The following is a 23,385-nucleotide window of genomic DNA, read 5'->3' as shown; positions in this document are numbered from 1 at the left end:
GCAATGGATGTCAGGGCTCCCTCAAGTTTGGTGTTGAGGTCTCTAACTGCCCATAGAGAGAGACCCAAGGCTCCTCCTGAAAACCCTGCTCCAATGGCTGAGGTGGTCAAAGAGATACCGACCATGATGGGAAGGAAAGCAGCCCTTTTTGTGCGCGAGGGCAAGGGAGGTTGGAGCTCAAGGAATTCTGCCATGCTGTAAAGTGTAAGCTGTGGGATTAGGGTGACGACAAAGCAGGGTGTATCGGAGTTGGGAGGTAGTGAGTTGAAAAGACTGCCATTACACCAAAAGAAGTGTCTTGGTTGCATAAAAGTCTTAGAGCCAGAGGTAGGGGTGTAGATAGAGAGGCAGTGAAGTGTGCTGGACGGGGGTGGAGTTGGGCCTACACAGTGGTGGTGAGATTGTTTGCGTATTCTGGTTCTCATAGGGGTATGTCTGCCAGGGGGCAGAGGGGTTGTCCTTCTGCGTGAAAGGAGTAGGTGGAAATATTAAGGGGCACAGCAGCCAGCAGTGGGCGCTGTAGTGATGCGCACAAGGAATAACTGGCAGTGTTGAGGGTGTGGTTGAGAAAGATGGTGGTGTCTTGAATGAGCTGTAACTAAGAGTAGGAGGAATAAGAAGATGAAGAGGCGCCGTCAAGAGTTTGGATAATGACTTTTTCGGAATGTCTGATACCTGATGCAACTTGAGAGATCTGGGAGTGAGAGGGAACATACTCTAGAGAGATATGAAGGGTACTGTGGGGGGTCGAGGACCCCCCGTAGTAAATTGAGGCTGTGACTCCGGCGGCCCATCGAGAGCCTCAGGGATCTGGGATTGATAAGGAGAATGAGCCGTTGGGATATTTCATGAAACGGTTGGAGGAGTAATACTGTGGGTACTGGGAGTTACCCGTGTAGTGAATGGCACAAGACCAGTAGGGACATCCCCCGTAGGTGTCTTGCCATTGCCTGCAATAGGCTTGTCTTTGGTCATAGAGGAAGCAGAGGTAGGGAGAATAAAGGTAGCTGCTAGTGAACACTTCGGTGGAGGGAGGAAAGTGGAGGTATAAAGGCTTAGAGCAGCTTTTCAGAGGGCAGTCTCATGTGGCAATGAGGGCAGTAACTTTTGTTTGATGCTGTGTGTAAGTCTGTCTGACTTTGAATCGCCATACAAAGGAGGCTGGGGTGGCGGGGAAGACAATAGGAATGAGGAAAAAAAGTGAGAGAGCAGTAAAGGAGGAAAAAGTCATGATTCAGGTATGGATAGCAAAGGGGGTGAACGGGAGAGGCGGAGTTTTAAGGGATCAGAGGGATGAGGCGTGGTAGAGTAGACAGCGTCTTGGGCTGTATCCGAAGGACTCTGGATTGTGACTGATGGTCTTGGGTATCTAGAGAAGGTGGGTGCTGGGTATTTGGTTTCAACTTGGAGATATGAATCTAAGGGGTGACAGAGTTATCAGGCAGTAAGAGCTTGGCGGTCGAGGGGGTGGAGAGAATAATTGGGTGTGGACCCTCCCATTTTGGGGTGAGAGAGGGCCGATCTTCTGGCGGCTTATAAAACACTAGTTGGCCAGGCTGTAAGGCAGGAGGATTTTGGGAGGCGGATGGATCAGAAAGGAGCCAATTTTGATATTTCTACAATTCAGTGAGGAGGAGAGAAAGTAGCAGAAGGGCTATATTGGGAGGAATTGGTCCTTTGTGGGAAGGGAGCCCCGGGGGTAGAATTGGGCGGCCGTACATGATCTCAAAGGGCGACAAGAAGGAAGGTTTCTTTGGGAGGGCTCGAATGCGGAGTAGAGCTAAGGGAAGTAAGCGAACCCAGTCAAGGTGTAGTTCTAGAGATAGTTTGGTCAGGATGTCCTTTAGAGTCCTATTGGTTGTTTCTACTTTTCTCGAAGCCTGTGGTAAATGCCAGGGGAGGTAAGGACAATGTAAATGCAGGGGAGCGAGAGCAACTTGGAGAGGTTCTGGATAATTTGGGCAGTGAACTCAGGGCCGTTATCTGATTGGAGGGAAGTGGGCATCTCAAACTTAGGAAAGATCTGGGTGAGGAGGATAGAGGTAACTGTGGACGCTCGTTAGTGGTGGGGAAAGCTTCGACCCGTCCTGAAAATGTATCTACTAACATGAGTAGTTATCTGGTACGCCGTACAGGGGGCATGTTAGTGAAGTCTATTTGCCAATCTGCGGAGGGACATTACCCTTTGCTTGATGAGCCAGGAAGGGTTGGGCTTTGAGGGGGGTATTAGGGTTAGTGTGTTGGCAGATGGTGCACTTGCGGGTGATTTGGTCAAGTAGGGTTTTATCTTCAGGAGAGAAAGAAAAAAAGGATTGTAAAAAATGGATCAAGGATTGGGGGCTAGGATGGAACAGATCGTGTAAGAAGCGGAAGAGGGACTCTTTGTCCTGGGAACAGAGGGTGTCTTGTGATAAGGCTAAAACTGCAAGGGCAGATGGATTGTTGTCTGGTGTGTGTTCTGATAGGGCAACTGACCGGGCTACTCTGTTGGCTTTGTTGTTACTTCTTGCAATGGGGGAGTCATCCTTTTGATGTGATTTGCGGTGGACTATGCTTAGTCGGTGTGGGAGTTGTGAAGCCTCTAGAAGTTTAGTAATTAAGGCTGAATTAGTTATGGAATTTCCTTTTGTGGTGAGGAGGCCTCGTTCTTTCCATACTGCCACGTGAGACAAGAGAATGTGGAATACGTATTTGGAGTCAGTGTACAGTGTGAGAGACGTGCCCCGGGCCAGAGTGCAAGCTCTGGTGGCTGCAATGAGTTCGGCCTGTTGATTGGTTGAACCGGGGGGTAGGGCTCGTGCCTCAGTGACATCTTCAAGGGAGACTACTGCATATCCTGCATAGTGGGTGCCCTCATGTTTAAAGGAGGACCCATCAGTAAAGCAGATGAGGTCGGAGTGTGAGAGGGCTCCTTCGGAGATCGTGGAGTGGCATGGAAGGAAGTTGTGAAGGGCTTCCAGGCAATCATGCGAGGGAGTATGAGGAGAGTAGGGTAGAGGAAGAAGAGTGGCCGGATTCAGGGGCGGGAAGGGGAGGAAAGAAATGTCTGGATTTTGGAGGAAAGAGGACAGTAAGGTCAGGAGTCTGGAGGGAGGGAGAGTCTGTAAACTTTTGTAGGTTAAGACATCTTTTAGGTGATGTGGGGACGGAATGGTAAGGGGCGCCCTGAATGTCAGTTTATGAGCTTCCTTCTGCAAGAGCTGTCCAGCGGCTAATGCCCATAGGCTGGAGGCCCATCCCCGAACTGTGGGGTCTAATTGCTTGGAGAGGTAAGCTACTGGGGCAAAGGATGGGCCATAATATTGGCCTAGGACTCCTAGAGCTTGACTGGACCTTTCATGAATGTATAATGAGAATGGCTTCGACAAATCAGTAAGATGGAGAGGTGGCGCTTCCACAAGGGCTTGACGGAGCTTAATGAAGGAGTGTCAGGGTGAGGATGATAATGGTTCTTCAGGGGGGCCCTTGCTGAGTTCGTATAGGGGTCTTGCCAACAGGGAGAAGTTAGGGATCCATGCTCTAAAATACCCAGCCAGGCCTAGAAAGGAAAGGATATCTGTCTTAGTTTTGGGAACGGGCAGGTCAGAGAGAAGTCGTTTTCTGTCTAAGGTAATGGACTTTCTTTGTTGAGACAGAAGGAATCTAAGGTAAGTGACAGAAGGGGAAGAGATTTGAGCTTTGAGGGGGGATACCCGGTAGCTTCTGGAAGCTAGAAGGTTAAGTAGAGAGGCAGTGTCAAGTTGAGACTGTTCTCATGAGGGACTGCAGAGTAGAAGATCGCCTACGTATTGTAAAAAGGTGGACTCGGAGTGATCATGATGAAACTGTTTGAGGTCCTGAGCTAGGACTTGTCTAAAAATATGGGGACTATCTCGGAAGCCTTGTGGCAAAACTGTCCAAATGAGTCGTTCAGAATGTCTTGTGTACGGGTCTGTCTAGGTGAAGGCGAAGAAATTTTGGGAGGAGGGGTCCAGAGGGATAGAAAAAATGCATCTTTGAGATGTAGGACTGAGAAGTGGGATGCCGAGGCAGGGATCTGCGATAAAAGGGTGTATGGATTTGGAACTAAGGGATGGATAGGGACAACGGCCATGTTGATGAGGCGAAGGTCTTGGACGAGGCGGAAAGATCCGTTGGTTTTTTTAACAGCTAATATGGGGGTATTAAACGGGGAGTGAGTGGGTCTGGGGTAATTTTGTTTAAGAGATCTTGAATGATGGGTTGGAGGCCTATGAGGGCTGAAGTGGTTAGGGGGTATTGGGCCTGACAGATATACTGAGAGGGGTCACGTAATTTGATAGAGGCAGGAGGACATAGAGCCACGGAGGGGCTTGTAATGTCCCAAACTTTGGGATTTACAGGGTGTATGAGGGCGGAACTGGAGCTTTCATTGGGTAGAGGGGGTCGTCGGCTATGAGGGCCATCAGAAAGGGAGTACTGGGGGCTGTGGGAGTGGATATAGTTATGGAAACGTGGAGGAGGGAAAGGATGTCCCGTCTTAGTAAAGGGATGGGACACTGGGGCATAACTAGGAAGGAGTGGGAGAAAGGTATGGGATTGTCTTGGATTGTGCATAAAAGGGGGGGGGCGGTTTAATGGGAAAATCTGTTTACTTCCTACCCCGACTACAGGAATAATGGCAGGTGTGGTAGGGCCCCGGTATTCCCGCAAGACTGAGAAGGTGGCTCCTGTATCTAGGGGGAAGGAGATGGGGCGACCGTCTACTATTAAAGTAACCCTGGGCTCTTTTTTGGTGATGGAAATGGTCGGGCGAGAAGCCCCCGGGCTCCGTAAATCTTCTTCTGCCAGCCCCGCTACGGCGGGCTTAGGATGGGGGTTGTTCGTCCAGCCTCCCCTTCGGGTGGCTGGGCAATCAGACCCCCAGTGGCCCTTTTTGTGGCATCTGGGGCATGGGGTGGTAGGAGATCTGGGGGAGGGGCACGCCCTTGACGAATGTCGTTCTTGTCCGCACTTGAAACAAGCTCCTGGGGGGCGCTTGTTTGTAGAAGGGCGCCCAGGTTGTAGTTTTATCAGCTGGGCCAATATTTGGAAATTGGCCTCATCAGCCTTTTGTTTACAGTGTTCTTTCCCCTCCTCCCGGTTATGGAAGACTTTAAAGGACACTGTTAGGATCTCAGTCTGTGTGGTAGCGGCGCGCTGTTCTAACTTTTTGAGTTTAGCTTTAATGTCAGGGTAGCTTTGAGCTAGGAAGTATGTTATAAGGACATGTCTTCCGTCAGGCGTTTCTGGGTCAAGGCTGGTATACTGTAATAGGGTTTGAGTGAGTCTGTGTAAGCTATGTCCCGGAGGGGGGCAATAATTTTGGGAGGCCCTTGGGACTGAGTCTGAGGGGGACTGAAGGGTTCTGGCTCAGTCTGTGGGGGAGTGACACGGTCCAGCCGCGACTAGTCGAGCAGGTCTTGAAGTGCGGAAGGGGGGGCGAAGAAAATAAAGAAAGATAGAAAGAAATGGGAGGGCTGACGCTCCCACGCATTGCTAGCTAGCAGCCCAGCTGCTTGCCTCTGCCACTCCAGTTGGGCTTGAACTCATGACTCTGAGGTTAAGAGTCCCATGCTCTACCCACTGAGCTACAGCAAGGCTCCAGTTAGTTGCTTATGGAATGCGTAAACAATGTTTTTTGTTCTCTATTCCTGCCACATCAGCAAGTGGGGGAAGGGCATAGCTAGAAGCAGGGGCAGTGTTTCTACACATCTTCAAGGTCTCTCTATTTTCAGAGTGAGGAGTCTTGGCTCATCTTCAAGGACAAGATATGTTTTTGTGGACAGATAACTTCCAAGGACTGCACCGGTTGTTCTCAAGCTTGTGCTTTCCTATGCTGCGTTCAGACATGGGGGAAGGTGCTTTCCCATTCTCCCTACAAACATGTGAGAAGACAAAGGTGGTCCCAAACAGGGGAGAAACAGGTGATGAGGGCGAAGACAGAGGAGGCCCCCGGGACTTAGTTAAAGGGGGGCTGAAAGGCTCAGGCTTAATCCGCGTGGGACGAAGGTGGAGGAAGTGAGATGGGGGAGGAGATGGTGGGGGAGGAAGGGAGAAGGACTGCTGTAGGAGAAGAAGGGGAAGGGAGTGAATGGGAGGCTTCTGCGGGCGTGGCGGCTTGCAGGCTAGGAGAAGTTGGGGGGGGGCGGGGGGAGAAGGAAGCGGAAAGCTTCAATATAGGGAATCTCCTTCCATTTTTTCAGGCGCTGGCAGTAGTTAAAGAGATTGCGAGTGATGTTAGGATCAAGAGTTCCCCCTGCAGGCCATTGGTTGTTATTGTCTAGGGGGTATGTCGGCCAATCTTGGGAGCAGTATTTACGGAGAAGTTTTGGTTTTATATCAGGTGTCAGGGAGAGGGTGACTAGATACTTGAGCAGGCATTCAAGAGGTGAACTTTCAGGGAGGGATGAGGAGGCTCCCATGGCTGAAGGACAGAGAAGGAGACAAACAGGGGAAGACGAACGGAGATCCTCGGACTGGAGGCAGACTGCAAGGAGATAAAGGGCGTCCCCGATGATCCTTGGTGGTCTACGGAAACTCGTATACGAGTCGGAATTTCTTAGTAAGTTTGGGTCGTCACCCAGACTTCCCTAAGAAGGCAGAGTGCCGGAGTCACGAGGTACCTAGTACTAGGAATTTTCGGCAGACAGAACGGATTTCGGCAGACAGAACATTAGGAGGAGGGGGGAAAAAGGGAGCGTTCTCATCCCCAAAGGAGTCTCCTCGTTTATGGCTGTTGGAGGGGGGCCTGAGGGTCTGCCGCAGCTTTGAAGGCCTGAGGCGGCGATTTATGGCTGTTGGAGGGGGGTGCCTGAGGGTCGGCTGCAGCCGTGAAGGCCAGAGGTGGGGATTAATGGCTGTTGGAGGGGGGCCTGAGGGTCCACTGCAGCCATGAAGGCCTGAGGCGGGGAGAGTTCCCTCCTCGTCCCCGAGCGTCAGGGCCTTGCCAGACGATCACGGTCAATGGCACTGCGATAGCTCAGGGAAGAGTGGCCCACTCCGGGGGAAAACGTACCTAAAGGCCAGAGAGGAGTGGTGAGTGTGGTGAGCCAGCGCCGGAAAAAGAGGATGAGGGCAAGCTGCTGCTGGTGTCGGGGGGAAGACGGGCCCAGTTGGGGTGTCCTGTGTCCCGGGTTTCGGCACCAATGAAAGGAAAGGAGCGACACACAGCAGCAATTCACCGGAGAATTCCACTTTATTAGGGAAAGGTGCTGGGTTATATAGGAAGGGGCATGGGGTGATTGTGGTGTTACTTCTATGGGGCTGGTGGCTATTGGCCTAGGTGCTGGGATTGGGAGGGGGGCGAGAGGTGATTGGGCTTCAGGTGGCGCCGCCGGGAACTGAGGACCCCGAAGAGAAGCCGGAAGTTCGCCATCTTACTGGTGGGGGCCCTTCAGCACTGATCTAGAATTAACCTGATTTACAATGCAGAATTCCCAGAAGGTTCAACAATTAGTACCAGGAGCAAGTGAATTAAAGTGTGTTTCAAGAAATCATCATACCAACATAGTCTCTCCTATATCATGAGCAGTTGAGTGATTATTCCTTCTATTCCTAGCAGGGGACCAGAGTCTAAAACAGACAGCATCTGGTCTCAGAGAGAGACACCAGGCACAGTTAAGGGTAGGAATACAAAATAATGGAACAGATGTATATGCACAACAAATTCTCAGACCCTTTCCCATTAGGCTTCCAGAACACTTCTAGGCAGCCCTATTACACATGGAAGCAGAATTAAGTCTTCTCTAGGAAATCTGACCAGCTTAACAGGAAAGACCTTAAGACAATAATATGAGAGGTTCATAAATGAAACAGACTAGGAAGACCACCCTAGAGTGAACCTTACAGTCCACAGCTTCACCCAGGAGATTCTAACCAACTTGTATCCTCCTCTCTTAAATATAAACAAATAACCAAGTATCAGCAGACGTTTAAGAAAAGCTTATAAAGTGAAAAAGACTAAAGCAAAGAAAATATAAGAAAAAAGAGAAAGAAGAAATAAAAGCTACACAGAGAAAAGAAAGCGAAAGAAATACTGCTACAAACAAATTATAAAGAATACTCTCAGGGAAGAAAGATGACAGCAAACAGAAATGAAAACAGGACTGCTATAAGGTAATATTCTGAGAACAACAAAAATAGAAATTAAAAAAAATATAACAGCAGCAGGAGAATATATTTGTAAATGACATATCTGACAAGGGGTTAACATCTAAAATATATAAGGAACACACATACCTCAACCCCACAAAGCAAATAACTCTATTAAAAAATGGGCAGAGGATCTGAACAGACACTTTGCCAAAGAAGAAATTTAGATGGCCAACAGACACGTGAAAAGATGCTGCACATTGCTAATTATCAGGAATGCAAATTAAAACCAAAATGAGATATCACCTCACACCAGTTAGGATAGCCAACACAGAAAATACTAGGAACAACAAATGCTGGCGAGGATGTAGAGAAAGGGAAACCTTCCTACACTGCTGGTGGGAATGTAAATTAGTTCCACCATTGTGAAAAGCAATATGGAGGTTCCTCAAAAAACTAAAAATAGAAATACCATTTGACCCAGGAATTCCACTCCTGGAATTTACCCTACGAATGCAGGAGCCCAGTTTCAAAAAGACATATGCACCCCTATGTTTACTGCAGCACTATTTACAATAGCCAAGAAATGGAAGCAGCCTAAGTGTCCATCAGTAGATGAATGGATAAAGAAGAGGTGGTACATATACACAATGGAATATTATTCACCCGTAGAAAACAAATCCTACCATTTGCAACAACAAGGATGGAGCTAGAGGGTATTATGCTCAGTGAAATAAGACAGGTGGAGAAAGACAAGTACCAAATGATTGCCCTCATTTGCGGAGTATAACAATGAAGCAAAACTGAAGGAACAAAACAGCAGCAGACTCACAGACTCCAAGAAGGGACTAGCAGTTACCAAAGGGGAGAGGTGGGGAAAGGCAGATGGGGAGGAAGGGAGAAGGGGATTGAGGGGTAATATGATTAGTACACATGGTGTGGGGGAGGTCATGGGGAAGACAGTGTAGCACAGAGAAGATGAGTAGTGACTCTGTGGCATCTTACTACAACGATGGACAGTGACTTCAATGGGGTTTGGGGGTACTTGATAATACAGGTGAATGTAGTAAGCACAATATTTTTATGTGAAACCTTCATAAGAGTGTGTATCAATGATACCTTAAAAAAATACATAACGTCACACCTATCGTTAATTCTAACCTTACCTGTACCCAACTAGACTCACCACACCCTTATCTTCTACCCACACCTCACCGTAACCCTAAACCTAAATATTGCCCTAATCATAATATTAAACCATAACCCTTACTCTACCTGAACCCCTAAACTCACCCCACACAGAACCCTAAACCTGACCCAAACCTTAACCCTGGCCACTCACCCTAACCCTTCACCAACACTCTCATCTTCACCCACACCCAACCATAATCGGAAACCTAAACCTAACCAAGAGCCTAGCACTAAATCCTAAACCTCTTACCATAACCCAATCCTGACCATACACCTAACACTTTCCTTAACCCTAACCCTAACCCTAAGACTAATCCCTAACCCTCACTCTCATGGAGCTGCAACCCAAACCTAAATTTAATGCTAACCCTTAAACAAAATCTAGATCCTAACTCTAACCCACACCAAAACTTATTAATAAATCTAACCCTACACTGAGCCCTACCCCTACTTCTGCCTCTATCCTCTCAACTGCACCAACACGTTCAACACACTTCACTGTAATCATAAACCTAAATCCCTCCCTAACCCCAACATTAAAACCAAACCCTAACTCTAACTGTAAAGGTATCATCATCAAACACTGGTCCTTAACCGAATCCTAACTCTAACTCTGGCCACTCGCCCTAAGCCCTCATCCTCACCTTCGCCTTCACCCACACCTAAGCATAAACTAATGCTAATCCTAACATTAAGCCTGAAACCAAACGTTAACCATAACCCTATCCTCACCATACACTGAATCCTAAATCCTAAACCTAACACTAATCCTAACTCACTCACCCTCAACTTCTCGCACACCTAACTGTAACCCTAACACTGAACCCTGATTCTAACTCTAGCCATAACAATATTCTCACCATACACCTAGCGCTAACCTTAACCCGAATCCTAGCCCTGAGATGAACCCCTAACCGTCATCTGGATCCTCTCTCACAGAAACGTAAGTCTAAACCTAAATCTAATGGTAACCCATAAACTAAACCCAAACCCAAATCCTAACTCTAACCCACACCAAAACTTCATCTTAAACCTACCCCTACCTACAACAAGCCTACCCCTACCCCTATTCTTTCACCTGCACCCTCACCTTCACCCTGACGTCACTGTAACCATAAACCTAAATCTCGCCCTAAACCTAACATTAAACTTGAATCCTAACTAACCACAACCCTACACTGAAACCTAACCCTAACCCTAATCCTAACCCTGGGTGCGCGCACGCACACACACACACACACACACACACACACACACACACACACACACACAAAATAACAGCAGCAAAAAATACCAAACTCAATAGAGGGTGGGGAAAAAAAGCTGAGAAAATCTCCTGAGAAAGCAGTGTAAAAACGCAAAGAGAAAAATGGAAAGAAAATAGGATGATTATCCTAAAAGGTCCATCGTATCCATAAAAGGAGTTCCAGAAAGGTCAAGTTGGCAGGATGGGGGAATAGGGGAACATGTAGGGGGCAGAAAAGGAGGAACAAAAAATACAGAATGCAAAATGACTAGCATAAATCCCACTTTAAACACACCAACCAAAAGGCAGAAATTGTCAGGACAGAAAAATAAGATCCAAGCTATCTTACAATAGACACACTTTAGATCTGAAGATACAAATAGTTTAAAAGCAAAAAGAAGGAAAAAGATATACCATGTGAACAAAAACCGAAAGAGCTGGGGCAACTACATTAATTAATATCAGATAGACTTTACAATAAAAAATGTTACTACTGACAGTGAATTTTATACAATAAAAGGTTTGATCCTAAACCAATGCATCTAACTCCAGAGCCCCAAAATATACAGAGCAAAAACTGACAGAATTGAAGGAAGAAACAGAAATTCAATGATAACAATTGAAGATTTCCACTCTCAACAATGGATAGAACAAGTAAGAAAAAGAATCAGCATGGGTGTAGTTGACTTGAATATTCTAACCATCACCTAGACCTAAGTGACATCGACAGAACACTCCAGCCAACAGCTGCAGAATGTACATTCTTCTCAAGTGCACTTGGAACATTCTCAAGGACAGGTCATTTTCTAGGTCACAAAACAAATCTCAGTAAGTTTAAAAGCACTGAAATCATACAGATATATGTTCATTCACCACAATAGACCTAAATTAGAACAACAGAAGGAAATTTGGAAATTCACAAATATGTGAATCTTAATGCAGTCCTAAATAAACAATGACTTAAAGATGAAATTACAAGGGGAATTATAAAAATAGGACTGTAGTACATACACATGTATATGTAAAGCAATGATCAATAAATAAGAAAAAGTTCTTGGATACTAAACATGACTCTCAAAAACAACTTCAATAATAGGGTTGGGGAATAAAAGGAAGAATCTCCCAGAACACGGAAGAAAAAACAAGTATCAGAAATAAGAGAAGTCTATAAAGGATCACTTTTAACTAAGCTGAGAACATCAGACCTGTAGAGAAGGAAATGTAATTCTGCCTCAGCCAATAAGAAGTGCTTCAGAAAGAAAACATATACAAATGGAGAGAGGAGAACAGAAAAAACTGCCAGATCTTCAGAGACACTCCTAGTCTTTGGGTTAACAGGCTGAATGTCCACCAAGTGAAGGAAACACCCCCCCATACACAATTGTAAAATTTCAGAACAATGATAAAAATATTTTAAATTCTAGATGGGAAAAAAGATATTACCCATAATGGACTTAACATCACAATGATAGCAGTTTTCTTATTATCATCAGATGCTAACAAACGATGAGAAAATGTCTTCGAAGTTTTAAGGGAAAACTGTTTTGAAACTAGAATTTTATATCCAGTCAAAATACCATTTAAATGGAATAGTTAAAAACTTTCAGACATGCCTTCAAAATTTACTTCCAGTGTACTTTTCAGCAGTTACTGGAGGGTGAACTGTAACAAAATGGGCACAAAAAATGAAGAGGAAAAATAGGCCCACATTTTATCAACCATGTTCATTGTTACATCTTCAAGGTCTAAAATAGTGCCTGGCACAAAGAAGGTGCTAAATAAACATTTGCTGACTAACGTGACTTGAACGGAATAATGGATTTAATGTTGGGATTCAGTGAAGAGAAATTCCAGAATGGCAGTAGAATATCCTGGAAAGCAAATCATCTAAATTAATACAGGAAGTTTTTCAGCCCTAGAAGTTATGTCTTGAAGAAAAAGAGCAACAACAAAAGAGATTACAATCAATAAATGATTAAGGAATTAAATAATATTAATGATGTGATGAGGAAAACATGTTTCTTGCTTCAATATAAAAAAAGGTAATTAGAAATTCTAGGAAAAACAAAGCAAACTTGTATGAATATATTTTTCTCACAATATAATTATGGGCTGATGTGAACAACTGATTTGGGACAGAGCAGAAAATAAACGATTTGACCAGGACATTAGAAACACTCTCCTTGAGTGGCACAGAGGTCGTACGTAACATCAGACCTGTAGAGAAGGAAATGTAATTCTGCCTCAGCCAATAAATACTATTTACATAGTCAATAAGTAACAAACACTGTTTACTAATTTCCAACTTCTACAATGAACTTATAAACAATACATAAAAGATTGAATTCTGGTAACAGAAAAGAATGTAACCATTATCGTCAATATTTACATGTAAAGGTTCAGCTGACACAAGGCAGGAGGTAGGAAGAGAAGAGTGATGCAGGGAAGGGTAACAGTATCAATATCCCCCTGTAATATAGTGACGAGGTCAAGGTGGGGAGACTGTTTAGACATCTCTTTAAAATATATTAATGCAAATATATGTATTTGCATCAATACATGTAATGAGTTTCAAAAGGAAAATAGAGGAACTAAAAGAGTAATTATTCAAAAACAGGTGAGGGAGGGAAAAACAGTATCCTCATCTTCATACCAAGAAGTAAACAGATATTGTCTCAAATTGATCAATCAACTGTTAAAGTGAAAATATATCATTTAGAACTTTGGAGAACTAAAAACTGGGAAAGGCAGGGACAGAAAGGGTGGAATAGGAACTTCTGTTTTTTACAACTACACAACTATATAATATATGTGCATTACCTGAATCAAAATTCAAAAGTGGGGAAAACAAAAAATAAGCTAAAGAGTATACTTTACTCCTTTTCATCACAGCATTGTAATTTAATAGCATTATATTCTAGTAAACTTTGCATGAAATCTTTTTGAGAATGAAGGTGCTAACAGGATGCACACCTTCTTGTCTTTTTGCTCTAACACTTAAACTTTTCAGGCTTTCTAGCATTTCTAAGCCAATAGCAAAGTCTATGTTCGCTTTTAAAATTCCAAGGGAAATAAGAGTAAAGTCTCTCTAAACTATTCCAAAACTAAGACACTGTTAAACTGCTATAAGAAGAAACTCAATTTTAGCTATTTGCTTAAAATACTTGACATTTCATATTTACATTTCTCTTTTAAGATTTGTTTAAATTATAGCTTATGGTTCATGAAATATATGTTTGAATAGTTGATCTGTGAAAACTAACTTATAAACAGAACTATTAAGCTATAGAGGTCAGAGCACATGACACTGAAAGTGAAAAACACCGGAGTTAAATGGCATTGAACAATCCTAGCGATTATTTAAATGTCATTCTATTAGTTTGTCATTAAAAACGGAATACCTGATTGTTTCCAAGAAATCAAATCTAATATATTAAAATGTCATATCAATAAAAACAACCCCTTGGAATCTCTGTTTCCAAGTTTTAAAATGCCACTGCTATAGACAATTAAAAAATGAAGTAGTATTTCTAAGCTTGTTTATTTCTTTCAGTTTTCTCCAGTTAATGGCTACTCTGAATAACACTATCTGTGAAAAAGAGACAAGTCTTGATTGCTCACTGATGCTCATTTAAGTTTAAATGGATGTGAGAAAATATACTAGCTCCTGTTTCCATTAGCATAGTTCCATTGCTCTCCTCTTGTCTATCTTCCACCGCTGCTGTCAGAAAAAGAGCAGCCTCAGTTTCACAGAATGCATTTTCAGTAGCTATCAACAGATTGAAGGGGAAGAAGAGTAATTCCACTTGTAAGAGCAGAAAACAACATGCATTCTGAGTTATATTCCAGTTGTTCTCAGAGAAAGAAATAAAAGCTTTCATTTTGCAATTAAGCTTGCCAGTTTAACAAGTATGATCAATTTCTGGCTAGGCCACAAAAAGATGCCTCAAATTTATTTTAGATTTTTTAATTTCTTAGATTTAGTGAGTGAAATACTTTGCTTGTTTGGAGTGAAGTCTGTAAATATAAAAGTAGTCATCTGAACATCGCACATTTTCATGACATTAGCACAGAAAGTACAAATTGCTTCACCTTATGAAGAAAATGGGCAAATTTCAGAATTCCTGTTTGGAAATTTTAACAAAACACATTTTGTTTTAAAGGTCTCAGCAAAAGATTAAATTTTATAAATTTTTAAAGCTTTCTCTAGGTATCATTATTACATAGAACATAGAACTAAAATAAAATTTTAAATAAGGCAGAATTTTACCAAATATTACCTACTTAGACATTTAAAGGTGGTATTTAGTTAATAGCAATTTAAAAGAAAAATAGCAAAAATAAAAAAAAAAAAAGGCAAAACAAAAACTTCCAACAAAAGAGACTAGGTAATAGGCAATGATGAAGATTTAATATTTCAGAGCATGTTTTGGGAGCTTTTGGTCAAGCACAAATCCTTTGAGGGATGCTCAGTTAAGGTGTAATTCATTTACACAACATTTAGAAAATTAAGACATCATACAGACATGGCATTGTGAAACAGTAGAAATTGGGGGCTTGGAGGGTCAAAATTAACTTATTAACTAAGTGATCTTGGAAATATTTCTTAACTCTTTGTCAGTTCAGTTTCCTAGTATGTAAAATGGACTTCTCATCCACAATACAGCATTAATGTGAAGATTAAGTGCTAAATGCCTGGATACAAATGAGTCCTTAATACGTATCAGTTCCTGCATAAAATAAATAATGGTCAGATCTAAATCATTCTTGGTTTAATTAAATGAGGCCTCATAAAATGAGGGATAAATCTTAAAGTATTCCCAGAGGAAATTTTGGATTTGTATTTGAAGGGAGAAAAAGCATGTGTATAAAGAAATGAGCCATGTTTCATACCCCACCACAACTCCCCACCATGAAAATAATGCCATGTAATCAATTATAGGCCCACCTACCTAAGGACATAAAGGTGAATGGAATGAAAGGCAAGAGAACATTTAGGATAAGAAACAGCAGAGAAGCATAACATTAGTGACCACAGATCATAAACAGAGAAGTATCTAGTTTTAAGGAACTGCAGAATAAAATGGTAATTTAACAATTAAATATATTAACTGAAGAGGGTCATTCAGAAAAGACTTCAATGGGGAGGGTGGTGGCATTCATCCACTGATACTACTCAGAATAGGCCTGGAAAAGTAAACCTCACTTAAGAAAGGAAGTATAAGATGCAAATAGCAGAAAAGCCAAAACTTTAAATCATAAAGTGAAGAAATGTCCTCAGACACTAGAAAGGAGTGTCTTCAAGGGCTAACCTGAAGAGCACTGTATGTGGGGATGAAAGGTGAGTCAATAGTATTGAGCCAATTTGAGCAAAACAGTATGATTTTTTCAGTGTACTAACTTTGGGTTCTACACAAATTGCTAACGAACAAGTAAACAGAAAGAGTGATGGAAATAAATATGATCAGTCTTTGAGTGTGGCAGCCTCTACTGAGGGAAGCAAAATCACTGGCTCCAGCATTGCTCTCTGAAATCCTTCACTGGTTCACACAGGTGAACACACCAGGTATCCCACAGTCAGAAAGATGCCAGACAATGAATGAGTAGAGCAGTGATACTATGGTTCCAGGACTCCCCACTGGCCTTGCCAAAACTTTCTTAAAACTGCAATGCAGTCTAAAACCTTCGTTTTTCCCTCTCTCCTTCAAAAGGTTTAGATGCATGGAGACCTCAAAGCTCTTCCAGCCTCTTCCAGCTCCCTTGTTTACTTTACAGTGTTTCCCTCTTGAATGTCTGATGTCATCTTGATATTTGCTTCTCAGAGAGCTCAGACTGACATATTTAGTTACTAATGCCAACCTTAAAATTTTCTCTACGTAGGAATCATTGAACAGAAAGAGTTTCTAATCTCCTGCCATTACTATCATTATTCTAGGGAAGGAAGAACCTCATTGCCTGTACTAAGTGTTGGAGTAGAAGAAATGAGAGGAAAAACACTCCGGAGGAGGTGCTTTAATCACTGGAGCATTAGAGGCCGAGAAAGATATGCTCTCCACCCTTCCTCCCAAACCCTCTACCACATATCCAGAAAAAAACAAGGAAATGCCTCACCACACTCACAGAAGAGTGATCAATAATTTCCTTTTATGGTCCTGGGCTTGGGAAAAGTGAGAGGGACAGATGCGTTCTAACCTCCTGACAGCTCGAGAGAGACTAGCTCTGGCTGCAGTGTACAGTATAGACTGGAGTGCTAACAGTTGGAATCATAATCACCAATTAGGAGGGATATTAATTATAATGTCCTTTAAAGCTATTACACAGTTGTACTTGCATTATCTCATTTAACCATCAAAACAGCCCTGTGAAGAAGGTATTGTTAGTGTCAGGCCATGTGTTCCTGGCTTTTCTCCTACTTTGATAATTTCTCTTTCTCAGTATTTTTTGCTGTCTGGGTCCTTACTCTTCATTAAACCTTAATTAGTGTGCCTAGGATTCAGCCTGAAACCTCTTCTATTACCTTCCTGTACTGAGGTTTTAAAGGCCTTTTAAATTCAAACGATGACTTTCAAATTTCTCTAGTTCAAATCTCTCCAGTTAGTTAACATAAATAATGCAATCTACTTGACATCTCCATTTCAATATAACAGATGTTGTCAAAACCTGCTCATTTCCTCGAGCATCTCCTGCTTAAACCCTCTGTGGTAGCAAAAGCAAACTTCTTTTTTGCCTATGTCCCTGCATAATCTAGGTACTTCCTTCCTTTGTCCTATCATTCACTTACTCAACAAGTTAGAACCACAGTGGACTTCCAGTCCTCACGTATTTCAAAACTTATTTCCACTTTAGGCTTCTGCAATTGTCTGTTCTCCTTTTATCTCTAGTTCTTCAAGTGACTAGCTCTTTTTTCTATCATTCAGGTCTCAGTGCAAATGCCACCTCCTCAGAAACCATCCCTGACACCCCTCAGTAAGTAACCCTTCATTTCCCAATGCCTGTGTCACTCAATTTCATCATTCAATTTTATTTTCTTAATAGCACTTATAATCTGAGATCACCTTATTTGTATGACTCCCAAACTTTGAAAATTAAGTATCAGCTTCATGATATACCCAGATAGTATTAGCTCTAACCTCTAGCAACTCCTAGAACATAGTTAAGGACTCAAATATTCATATGTGTCCTCAGTTAAGGACACAGTATGAAGGTGGAATTCAAATTCACAGAACATGGAGCTTTACTCCACAGCATGCTACCTACTCCAGTAAATGTGCCTCCGCTGAGGTAGCAGTTGTATGAGTGCGCACCTTCTGTTTGTATACATGCAGAGAATTAAATTATTCCACCACTAAAGACACAGTGGCAAATTCAAACCATCAGCCCTTCTGTGACATATACAAAATCATAATAAAGGAAAAATATTAACTATAAAAAAGGCAAGAAACATCATTTATGATAAGGTAGTTCAAGATCCTAAATAGCACTTACAGTTCAGACAAGGAAATAAGTAAAATCTGGAAGCCTTTTCCAATTTAGGGGCTTTTAACCTCACAAGAGGGAGAAAGAATTCTGCAGGTGGAGGTAAAGTAAGTGATAGGCACCATCGTGAGAACAGTCAGGAAGAATAACCCCCAGATTGCCTTGAAGCAGAGAAATAATTCAGCGAAGAAAAGAGAATGGAGGAATAAGAAAAGAAGACAGGAATAAAATTGTGAAGCCCTTTCCACTCACTTAGAAGTAAAAATGGAATTAAAACATCAAATGAATTAGAACACTGGTACTCGAGCTTGCCTTATGTCAAACACCATTATAAAGAACATCATTTAAAGGGTAAATTGATGTGATCACTATATTTAATGAAGAGACAAACCTTTAAGGGCATATCCTTATTTTCATATAGTATTTACCCAAAGTTGATTGAAGACTGGGAGAAAGAGCACTTTTAGTCCTAGAACTGATTACAAATTGAAACAATTACCCTCTATTAAGGGGAAAATCATCTCTTACTCAAAAACACCCAAAAATCAGACTCACCGATCTTCTAAAACTTTGATGGTTTCATGAAGGACTTTCTGTTGCTCTCTCAGCTGTTGATTTTTGGTGAAGAATTCTTCTAGTCTCTGTGCATCTCTGAAAATCAAAAAATAAGTTAAAAAAAAATCCTAATAGGACAGTTATCAGAACAGGATAATTCTGCTCTAAAACCCCAAACTATGGTCTCACACTTATGTATCATGTATTTCTTGCATTAAAACAAACAACTCAAAAGGTCAAGTTTGAATATCTTGTTAATCAGCTTTCGGATTATACTGGCGTTTGCTCTGGAGTATTTTTAAGTACTATAGAAGTAGTATTCTAAGTATCAGACATCCACTGCACAATACAGAAACACAAATGAAGGAATGGATTCTGATGTCACCAGGCTCAATGTTGTCAAAATACTATTAAAATGTACACTTACTGCTTTTTATTATTTTGTCTACATTTGTTAATGTAAATTATAGGTATATCTACTCACATCATTCCTATTCCAATTATAGGGATTTTTCACACCGTATTAATTTCTGTGTTGCTTAAACTTCTTACCTGATACTATTTTTAAGCTAGGGGCTTATATTGGAGTGGGAGTACATAAACCCTAGATCCTTATGACTAGGTTTGAATTTCAGTTTCATTTATCAGCTGTGTGATCTGGTGCAAGTAATCTAAACTCTCTGTGCATACGTTAGTGCCACCTCATAAGGTATTTGTAAGTACTAAGTACCAATGTATATATAGCATGCAGAACAGTGATGGCATGTAGTAAGCTCTATTTAAGTTTACCATTATGATTTTATAGTGAGGAAAAAACAAGGACATCTAAAATCTCCTTCCAGTATATCACCTGATTACTTCCCAAGGTTGTGTCTTATTTTATCCTTCAATCATTACATATTTAAAAAAATCACATTATATGAAATAAGCACATATATTTAAAAAATTTTTTTATTTTGGTAACGTCAATGTACAATTACTTGAACATTATGTTACTAGACTCCCCCTATTATCAAGTCCCCACCACATACCCAGTTACAGTCACTGTCCATCAGTGTAGTAAGATGCTATAGAATCATTACTTGTCTTCTCTGTGTTATATTGCCTTTCCCGTGTCCCCGCCACCCCACACTACATTATGTGTGCTAATCTTAATGCCTCTTTTCCCCCCTTATCCCTCCCTTCCCACCCATCCTCTCCAGTCTCTTTCCTTTTGCTAACAGTTAGTCAATTCTTGGGTTCTGTGAGTCTGTTGCTGTTTTGTTCCTTCAGTTTTTTCTTTGTTATTATGCTCCCCAGATGAGTGACATCATTTGATACTTGTCTTTTTCCGCCTGGCTTATTTCACTGAGCATAATACCCTCTAGCTCCATCCATGTTGTTGCAAATGGTAGGATTTATCTTCTTCTTATGGCTGAATAATATTCCATTGTGTATATGTACCACCTCTTCTGTATCCATTCATCTACTGATGGACACTTAGGTTGCTTCCATTTTTTGCCTATTGTAAATAGTGCTGTGATTAAACATAGGGGTGCAAATGTCTTTTTCAAACTGGGCTCCTGCATTTTAGGGTAAATTCCTAGGAGTGGAATTCCTGGTCAAATGGTATTTCTATTTTTAGTTTTTTGAGGAACCTCCATACTGCTTTCCACAATGGTTGAACTAATGTACATTCCCACCTGCAGTGTAGGAGGGTTTCCCTTTCTCCACATCCTCACCAACATTTGTTGTTGTTTGTCTTTTGGATGTTGGCCATCCTAACTGGTGTGAGGTGATATCTCATTGTGGTTTTAATTTGCATTTCTCTGATGATTAGCAATGTGGAGCATCTTTTCATGTGCCTATTGGCCATCGGAATTTCTACTTTGGAGAAGTGTCTGTTCAGATCCTCTGCCCATTTTTTAATTGGCTTATTTGCTTTTTGTTTGTTGAGGTGCATGAGCTCTTTATATAATTTGGATGTCAACCCCTTATCGATATGTCATCTATGAATATATTAAAATAAGCACATATTTTAATTCTAAGAAAACTCATTAGAAATTTAACTGGGATTGTCTGCGTGGACTTGAAGCTAAAAAGGACAGTACTGTGACTGAAAATCTTTCCCCAATCCCCTCAAGGGTCTAAAATATCTAAGGACAACAAACAGTAGATAAAAAGCAGATGACAAATGATTGTGTCAAAATGGCTAGGAGGTAGGATGAAGCATTACTGACAAGTAGATGAGTAAAACTAAGTCAGAACATCAGATACTCAATATAGAGGGTGCTACTTCAACACTGGTAATGGTTGATAGGGAAGGAAAAACAACACAGCCACACAATTTCAAAATAGAGTGAAATATGGTGTAAGCTGGGTCTATCTTGGACCTCATCCAAAAAATTAGTTATTACTTTACCAATAAGCAACCTCACCTGTCTAAGGAGAGCTCAGTGTATGTACCAATCCCACAGGCGGCACTTTGCTAGACTCATTATCATTTTCCTAGTGGGTGGCCTTCTGTCTTTCTGGGGTAAATGAATGTTTTAAACATAACTGACATGTAAAACTGGATAAATCTTGTATATGGAGACATAAAATAAAATGATAGATAGTAAACCCTCTCATTTATCACATATATCAGTCTTTCCATTACTTTAAAATCAAGGTCACATACTGGGAAGGATGAGGATTGTTATAAGGAGAGAAAACAGGTACTACTATGAATAGAGAAAACAATATATGTTCAAGTTGTATTCTCTATAAACATTATTTGTGATAAGGAATTAAGATTATGAAAATAGTCCTGTACAACTGCAGATATTTTTCTTTGTTAAATTCTTTAATTTAAAAAATAACTTAAAAGGGTTTATTTGTAGGTGGGTTGTTTATACTTAGGATTTTTAAATTTCTCAGCAGCTAAAAAGGGAATTATCTTAAGTGCCATAAAGCTGATGTCTAAATACGGTAAATGTTGTCTTTCTATTTCCTCATTGGAAAATAGTTATTGTTTTTCTTTAAATAATGGTAGAACTAGTTAAATGGTAGTGATATTTTGTTGCCTATCCAACAGCCATTCCCTTCTGATTCCTTGCTAAAAGAATACAGATTTTTTTCTTCAATATCCAGCAGCTGCTTATAGAGAAGCTGATCTTCTCTCCAGACTTGGAGATGAATCTTAAAACTTTTCCATTTTTCAAATGTTTCATTCTACCATAAATTCAGACTTATAAATAAGTTATAAACATAGAATATAATATCTGTATATATATATATATATCATTTAGCTTCTCAAAATGTTGATATCTTCTATTAACTATAATACATTTATCAAAATTAATAAATTAACATCGAATACTATTAACTCATCTATAGACCTTATTCAAATTTTCCAAATGTCCCTCTAATATTAATCATTTTTCTGCATTTACTGCTGTGTCTCCTCCAGTCTAGGGGAGTCTCTTCATCTTTCACAACCTTAACACCTTTGAAAAAGTACTGGCCAGTTATTTTGTTGACTGTCTCTTAACTTGGGTGTTTCTGATGTTTCCCCATGACAGAATTAGGGCTCTACATTTTTGGTAAGAAGACTACAGAAGTAATGTGCTCTTCGTGGTGCATCATACCGGGAGGCACATGAGCTTGACATATCTGATGTCTAGTGATGTTAACTTTGATCATTTGATGGAGATGAAGTTATTTGGTTTCTCTGCTGCACTATTAGAATTTTTCCCTTGGTAATCAGTAAGTATCTTGTACAGAGATAAATTTTGAGTACTTTGCAAAATTTGTAATTATTGTTTTTCATCACACTTTCACTAATTTCAGCCTCCAGTGATGATTTCTGCCTTCAACATCTATTGCTTTGATGTTTGCAAAATGGTGATTTTTTTTTATTTCTAACATTCTTTCTACATAGAGTAGTTGAAATTCTACTTAGGAAGAGCCATCAGCTTATTCTATGGGAAGCCAACATTATCAAACTTCATGTTCATGTTGTCCTAGACTTTGCCATTAGGAGTTTTTCAAGTTGTGTTCTGTATTTTTTCAACATGTCCCCATTAATTTTTGAGCATTTATTTATTTTCTGGCACTGCAATATGTCCCAGCTCATCTTGGACTTTGCATATCCCAGAGCCCTGAAGTCAGCCAGTTCTCCAAAGAGCCTTGATTCCTTTTATTGGAGAATGTCCTTTAGAAATCACAATCTGGGCCTCATGTGTGCCCATAACTAACTATTGGGAATAACTGTTTCTAGGCCCTCTCAATGGACCACACCCAGGAAATACATGTATGTTCTCATGAACATAACTATGTATTTATATTTCTCTATCTATATATTAAAAACTATGAATTCATACAGATACCTCCAACTCCTCCCTAAGGCACAGGGTTCATTCTAGCCTTCCCCCTTTTCTGATTTGTAATTCCTTTCTTCTGACACTAAGAAACCTAGACCTCACTATCAGCAATATATTAACTTATTTGCTCAGTCCTAGAACACACCTAAAAAAGGGTTAGAATCTTTTTTAGCCCAAGCCAATCATGTTTAATTGAATTCTCTTTGCCAGTTACTGTTTAGGAATAAATAGACAATTACTGAGTTAGAACCAAGTCCGTTGGGTATGCTACTGGCAAACTTTTATAGTTAGTAAAAAGGGACACAAGAATGTTCTGCACATAAAAACTAGAATGACAACAGCCACCTTGCCATTCTGTAGTGAGGCAAAACCAAGATGGCAAGCCAGAACTCTTAAGATGGCACAGACGAAAACTAGAAATGATGTATGTTATTGGAGATTTTGAGTCACTGAATAACCACTCTTAGAATCTCCTGACTTAGG

The 23,385-nt window shown here is 41.1% G+C and overlaps 1 protein-coding gene across 3 annotated transcripts in view; it reads right to left on the bottom strand.

The window, feature by feature from the left end:
• RBBP8 (RB binding protein 8, endonuclease) overlaps positions 1-23,385 on the bottom strand; it is a 110,823-nt gene that overhangs the window by 43,824 nt on the left and 43,614 nt on the right. For all 3 annotated transcript variants that reach the window (XM_073212880.1, XM_073212879.1, XM_073212881.1), the window contains exon 4: positions 18,560-18,655. In XM_073212880.1, the coding sequence (XP_073068981.1) occupies positions 18,560-18,655 (96 nt within the window). The remainder of the gene's footprint in view (positions 1-18,559; positions 18,656-23,385) is intronic.

Source organism: Manis javanica, chromosome 9, assembly GCF_040802235.1.
Source record: "Manis javanica isolate MJ-LG chromosome 9, MJ_LKY, whole genome shotgun sequence".
NCBI lineage: Eukaryota > Metazoa > Chordata > Mammalia > Pholidota > Manidae > Manis > Manis javanica.
The sequence above is the reverse complement of the archived record's forward strand: the minus strand, read 5'-3'. Positions and strand labels throughout refer to the sequence as shown.